This window comes from Schistocerca serialis, chromosome 9 (assembly GCF_023864345.2).
Source record: "Schistocerca serialis cubense isolate TAMUIC-IGC-003099 chromosome 9, iqSchSeri2.2, whole genome shotgun sequence".
In the NCBI taxonomy this organism is placed as follows: Eukaryota; Metazoa; Arthropoda; class Insecta; order Orthoptera; family Acrididae; genus Schistocerca; species Schistocerca serialis.
Window position 1 is genome coordinate 128,914,269 of NC_064646.1, and position 7,134 is coordinate 128,921,402.

The following is a 7,134-nucleotide window of genomic DNA, read 5'->3' on the forward strand; positions in this document are numbered from 1 at the left end:
AAAAAATGTCACCATGTGAAATGTGTGACAGCAGTAGCCTCTTCTCTTTGCGTTCTGTGATAAATCATTATTCAAACCAGAGACAATTTATGCGCAAATTATAGTCAGTCTGACAAGCAAATCAATTGTATTTCAAATCAAATCGAGTCGAAATCAGGGAGAGTACACAAACGCAGATTTATTTGCAACTGCAATACTACAACAGCGAGTGTATAGGACATGTCTTCCTTTTGTTCCATCTCGACGCTTGAATATATTACATTGCATGAACTATATGAGGGGTAAGACAATTTCTGATTGGTGTGCCAGCTACAGAGCAACAAGGGCTGTTCAACAGAAGAACCCCGCCCTGGTGGTTAGTAGGCGGGGAAAGAATCGGCCTCTGGTGCTGGAGACGGCCGTTTATTGTGCGTCATCCACTTTCCTGTATATACTTCAAAACCAGGTGCACTCTATAACACATTTCTGCTTAGGACGACCAGTGAAACGTTTCTCTGGTGGAAAGAGGATTTGGTAAACGTGGCCAATTTTTGAGCGATTTTTAAGAACAAGAACTGTCTAGGGGAAATACCGATCTGAGAAGCTTCCTACCAAACACGGGCAGTCCCTGGGATTGACTGTCACAAGCTTCGGCCCTCTGTTCGGTATCCAGCCCAACATTTTTTTCCTTTTTCCTCTCTCTTTTTAAGTTAGCACACTGGAAAACGGCGCGAAAAAGGAGTCAAGTATATGACTTCTGAATTGGTTGGAGTATCGTTACGAAAAATCTTTAGAAGCATATTTCTGGAAAAGAGTTTTCAGTACACTTGATTTTTCCTTCGATGGCTCTGAGCACTATGGGACTCAACTGCTGAGGTCATTAGTCCCCTAGAACTTAGAACTAGTTAAACCTAACTAACCTAAGGACATCACAAACATCCATGCCCGAGGCAGGATTCGAACCTGCGACCGTAGCGGTCTTGCGGTTCCAGACTGCAGCGCCTTTAACCGCACGGCCACTTCGGCCGGCCGATGGCTGGAGTACACTGGCGCCAAATTAATATTTCATTTTTGGAACAAAAATGTTGCTTTCTGATTGGTAGTTGCTGCTTAGGTCACGGGAAGCATCCGCAGAACCGACGCGCACTGCGCTGACAACTTCACTGCGGATTTTGCTCTGAATGAGATGACTTCAGGCTGTTAGCAGAGAGGACGCTTCGGCCTGTTTGCAGCTGAGTCACGTCACGTTTTACATTCGTTAGAGACACTTGAGCTGGTAGTTGATGGCTCGAGACACAACAGCGTTGTTACAGTCTGCAAAAACCAGTTCATAAGTTTTGGCCACTGAGGAATCGTGTATACGATTGGAGTTAACCCTGTCAGCGTCTGTTAAAGCCTAAAAATGGTGTATTGAAGCACCAAAACTAATAGCCATACAAGTGTTTCAAAAAAGATATTACGTCTTTGAAAATTCATATAAATAAATTCGTAGTATCTTCAAAGGTGATTGTAGTGGCAATTTGTAGGGAATTACATCAAGTTTTGTCTCGTGTAGTTCGCTAGTTTCGAATCGCACCGTAAGGAGTGCTAGCGGCAGTTGCTTTAAATATGGCTGCCTTCACTGAACCCGAGCATGCTAGCCGTGTGTTTTCGTTCGAAGAATGGAAGTCGGCGACAAAATTTCAGCGTAATTTCCGCGACAAGTACGCTTAAGATCCTCCTAATAGGCCTACAGTTTATGAGTGGCATAAATGTTTTGTAGAAATGGGGTGCTCGGTAAGATATGGGAACTCATCAGGTCGTCCCAGCACATCTGACGACGTCGTTGAGCGAGTGTATAATTAAGGAAACAGCCCTACGAAATCGACCCTGCGTGCAACTCACGAACTGCAAATCCCACATACGACTGATTAGCGTGTGTTGAGAAACTGTTTGCATTTTAAACTGCACAGATTGACGATCGTACAAGCAATAAAAGACAATGATAAAACTGCTCGCTAGAACTTCTGTGCAGATATTTTAAATCGATTTCATGAGAATGAACATTTCTTGGACAAAATCAGCTTTTCTCATGAGTCGACTTTTCACTTAAGTGGCAAGGTTAACACACATAACTGTAGGATTGGAGGCAGTGAAAATCCTCATCAAACATTGCAACATGTTCGTGGTAGCTCTAAACTGAATGTTTCTTGTGCAGTGAGCAAGAACAAAGTGTAAGGCCCTTTTTTTTCGTGAGAGAACCATCAACGGGATATTGTACCTGGATATGTTACAAGAATTTTTGATACATCAGATCGATGAGGATGACCAAGAACGAGATGTTTACTTCATGCAAGATGGTGCACCACCCCATTACTTGGCTGGATTGGCCACGATGTGCCAGGTACATGGCCCCCACGTTCCCCAGACCTGACAACTCGATATTTTTTATGGGCATTCATCGAGGATATCGTGTTTGTACCTCGGGCTCCTCTGCCTGAAATTAGAGCAAGAATTTACGACCCCACTGAGCACGTTACACCTGCGATGCTACAGTGAGTTTGGGAAGAAATTGACGTCCGATGGGATGTGTGCAGGATAACCAAGGGAAGCCACGTACAACATCTTTAGTTTAAGGTAAAAAATAAAATTAAAAAAACTTGATGTGTTTCCCTACAAAAAACACTAAACCCAGCTCTATATCTTCTTTCTATAAATTTATACGAATTTTTAAAGTTGCAAAGTACTTTTTGTAACACCCTGTATAATAAACAAGATCTTTAGGACGGCTGTAGTGCCCATGCCCAGCCGCATGAGGAACCCGAAGTGTAATAAAACGGAGCGGCGATTTCCTCAGCATACTTCTGGACGACGCAGCAGCATACAGGCGCAGCTTGCAAGCCATCGGCACCTCCCGCAACCGGCGCATTCACACCGCAACGGTGGTGAGACTTACAGGCAGTACTGGCGGAATGGGTCACGATAAATTTAACAACCGCCACTAATTTCGCAATCAGGCTCTGCCTGGTCACTGGGGCTGACGGAGTGTCATAACCACTTTACTTGTATTTCAGGCGTGAATGCCATCACTGTTGCCGAGTCGCGACTTTGAATTAGTTAAATATGTTAGAGAGCGCAACTTACCATCACGTCCCGAACTTTACCAAGCATAAATCAATCCAATTTTATCTTTTGGTGTTTAATATTATTGTCGTTCCACATGAAGATATTTAACTGAATTACTTGACGATATTTCTAGCGAAATTAACTTGTGCTAATATACTTAGGAATTTCTCGTAACTTTGAAATTCATTTCATAGGTAGTGCATAATTAAGGAAACTATCTAATTACACCCACTCATTGATCCATTGCTGGGTTGAAAATTAGCGTTTATTAACTCCGCTACGCTGAATTTAATTATCGTGGTTCCCTGGCGGAAAGATCTAGACATAACTAACCAGTATCACTTCTCACTTTCTTCAATGGCGAGGGGGATACAGCACAGTTTAGTTGTGGAAATTTGTTTAAAAACTTATGTAGCATCTGTTCGGTCGAAATACTTGTGTGTATTTGTGTGTGTGTGTGTGTGTGTGTGTGTGTGTGTGTGTTTGTGCGTGGTGCTGTAAAAAATCTGTATGTTCAGATTTCACTGACTTGTTAAATCTTTCCAAGCGGTTCTAGGCGCTACAGTCTGGAACCGCGCGACCGCTACGATCGCAGGTTCGAATCCTGCCTCGGGTTTGGATGTGTGTGATGTCCTTAGGTTAGTTAGGTTTAAGTAGTTCTAAGCTCTAGGGGACTGATGACCTGAGATGTTAAATCCCATAATGCTCAGAGCCATTTGAACCATTTTTTAAATCTTGCCTGGCATTCGGCGAAAATTGCTATTCTTCAACAGCACTGCCGTAAAAATGCGCAGACTATTGATGGCATCGCCATCCCAAGGAACCTCCGCCACAATCAGTGAACGTCACATGTATAGCACAATGTAATTTTAGATGTGAACAGACATCTGCTGAAAGTCTGTCGGTTCAAAACCGGTAATGACGCTACTTCTCCCTAATAAACAGTATTACTAATAGTGAAAGCTTACCGTTTTACCAATCTCGTAGGAATGAATCTGTATTTTCAAACAGCTACGATCTCGCCAAGTCAGTTTTCGACAACGCAGCATTTCTATTTTATTACTTTTGCTATTGTCAAGTTCACAAATGAAAAAAGAAAACAAAACAAAAAAAGTCAGCTGATAATTGTTCATTTGTACAATTTTCCTTTCGCTGTCTTGATTATATATTAATTTGTCTTATTGCAATCGATTTTAAAGCTTAGTTACATTTTCTACAATGATCTTACATTTGTTATTAAAATTGGTATGCTCTAGAGGCAAACACTGCGGTATCGTCATCAAGTGGGTTAGGTATGTTCGCTCAATCCTGTTGAAATCTGATCGAAGCTGTAAGATTGATGCATATGTTTTTCTGTATAATAAAGTAAGCTGAACCAGTGTTTTTTTGTCTCTATGATATATTTTGTTGACACTGAGTCATAAGCTTTTTCAAAATCCTTAAATAAAGGGCGGAGTGATAACTGTCACCATTTGGCCAGGTCTTCAGTTTAATGTTTCATAAATGTTCCATAAACATGAGCTACCTTTTCTTTTCGTTGGCCGAAGTGGCCGCGTGGTTCTGGCGCTGCAGTCTGGAACCGCGAGACCGCTATGGTCGCAGGTTCGAATCCTGCCTCGGGCATGGATGTGTGTGATGTCCTTAGGTTAGTTAGGTTTAACTAGTTCTAAGTTCTAGGGGACTAATGACCTCAGCAGTTGAGTCCCATAGTGCTCAGAGCCATTTGAACCATTTTTATCTTTTCTTTTCCCCCATTCCAGGATTTTTAAAAACTTCGTCTTGTGGTGGTAAGAACAGTTTCTGTGATGTGGAATCTACTTTGTCAATTCCTCTCCTGAACCCTGTCAAAAGCCTGAATAAATATCGATTCCAGTATGGGCGCTATGAGATGTGCAGGTACATATTCTATGAGGTGTGCAGGTACAAATTCTATGAGGTGCACAGGTACATATTCTATGAGGTGCACAGGTACATATTCTATGAGGAGCAAGGTACATATTCTGTGAGGTGTGCAGATACATATTCTGGGAGGTGTGCTGGTACATATTCTATGAGGTGTGCTGGTACATATTCTATGAGGTGTGCAGATACATATTCTGTGAGGTGTGCAGGTACATATTCTATGAGGTGTGCTGGTACATATTCTATTAGGTGTGCTGGTACATATCCTATAAGGGGTGCAGGTACATATTCAATGAGGTGCACAGGTACATATTTCATAAGGGGTGCAGGTACATATTCAATGAGGTGTGCAGGTACATATTCTATGAGGTGTGCAGGTACATATTCTGTGAGGTGTGCTGGTACATATTCTATAAGGGGTGCAGGTACATATTCTATGAGGTGTGCATGTACATATTCTATGAGGTGCACAGGTAAATGTTCTATGAGGTGCACAGGTACATATTCTATGATGTGTGCAGGTACATATTCTATGAGGTGTGCAGGTACATATTCTGTGAGGTGTGCTGCTACATATTCTATGAGTTGTGCAGGTACATATTCAATGAGGAGTGCAGGTACATATTCTATGAGGTGTGCAGGTACATATTCTATGAGGTGTGCAGGTACATATTCTATGAGGTGTGCAGATACATATTCTGTAAGGTGTGCTAGTACATATTCTGAGGTGTGCAGGTACATATTCTATGAGGCGTGCTGGTACATTTTCTATAAGGGGTGCAGGTACATATTCTATGAGGTGTGCATGTACATATTCTATGAGGTGCACAGGTACATGTTCTATGAGGTGCACAGGTACATATTCTACGAGGTGTGCAGGTACATATTCTATGATGTGTGCAGGTACATATTCTATGAGGTGTGCAGGTACATATTCTGTGAGGTGTGCTGGTACATATTCTGTGAGGTGTGCTGGTACATATTCAATGAAGTGTGCAGGTACATATTCTATGATGTGTGCAGGTACATATTCTATGATGTGTGCAGGTACATATTCTATGAGCCTGTGGAAGATATCAACAGAGATATGGGGAATGGCGACTCCAGTGCCACGGTCAGATGTGCTAGGTTTCTCGTCTGAGGATCCAAGGCGCGAACAGACCCATCGAGCTGGTCCCACAGATTCTCGATGGGCTTTAAATCTGGTGAGTTTGGTGGCACGGGGCTACGTTAAACTCATCTCTCTGAACGACACACGTACACTGTGAGGTGTGTGAATCGATGCATTGCCCTTTTCATAGATGCCACCGTGCCAAGGGAACAAAAACTGCATTTGCGGTTTGATATGGTCCCCAAAGATAGATGCATCATTTTGTCGGTCCCCTGTGTCTTACAGAATGCCGAGATCACTCTGGAAATGCGACGAAAACATTCCCCAGTCCATAACGCTTACCCCTTCGGAATGGACCTGTCTGATGTTACAGGGTGTTTGCTTTCAGACCTTGCATGTCATACACACCATCGGCCATCTGTCCGATGGAGCAAAAGACGCGATGCATCTGAAAAAGCCACCTGTCGCCACTCACTGGACGTCCAGTTGCGACATTCGAGTGCAAAAACAAGCCTTAGTCGCCGACAAACCAAAGACAGCATTCAAAAAGACTATCTTCTATGTGAATGAATATATGAGGGCATGCTGAAAAGTAATGGCTCCGAATTTTTTTATGTGAAAATCCTTGAGCCTTTTAAATACAACAAACCTTATGAACGTTCTACATCTTTATTCTTCATGTCTACGTATTTACTTCTCAATGTATTATGTTGTATATTAACCCATGATGACTACCGCTTCACCCCTCTGCCACCCCACACTGAACCACTCTTTCAGGATTATTGTGCGGTTCGGTGTGTTTCGTTCCAAGACATGGGGAGCGTGAATTATATTTGAAAAATACCGTATTTACTTTCATTCCACAGACAAGCAGTCTGTAACACGAGGTGCATTCAAGTTCTAAGGCCTCCGATTTTTTTTCTAATTAACTACTCACCCGAAATCGATGAAACTGGCGTTACTTCTCGACGTAATCGCCCTGCAGACGTACACATTTTTCACAACGCTGATGCCATGATTCCATGGCAGCGGCGAAG

The 7,134-nt window shown here is 42.6% G+C and overlaps 1 protein-coding gene across 1 annotated transcript; it reads right to left on the reverse strand.

The window, feature by feature from the left end:
• Nucleotides 1-5,061: 5,061 nt before the first annotated feature.
• Nucleotides 5,062-5,727, reverse strand: LOC126419415 (dynein heavy chain-like). The gene has a single exon (XM_050086604.1). It carries the CDS (start codon nucleotides 5,725-5,727, stop codon nucleotides 5,062-5,064), a length of 666 nt encoding a protein of 221 aa, XP_049942561.1.
• Nucleotides 5,728-7,134: the final 1,407 nt, after the last annotated feature.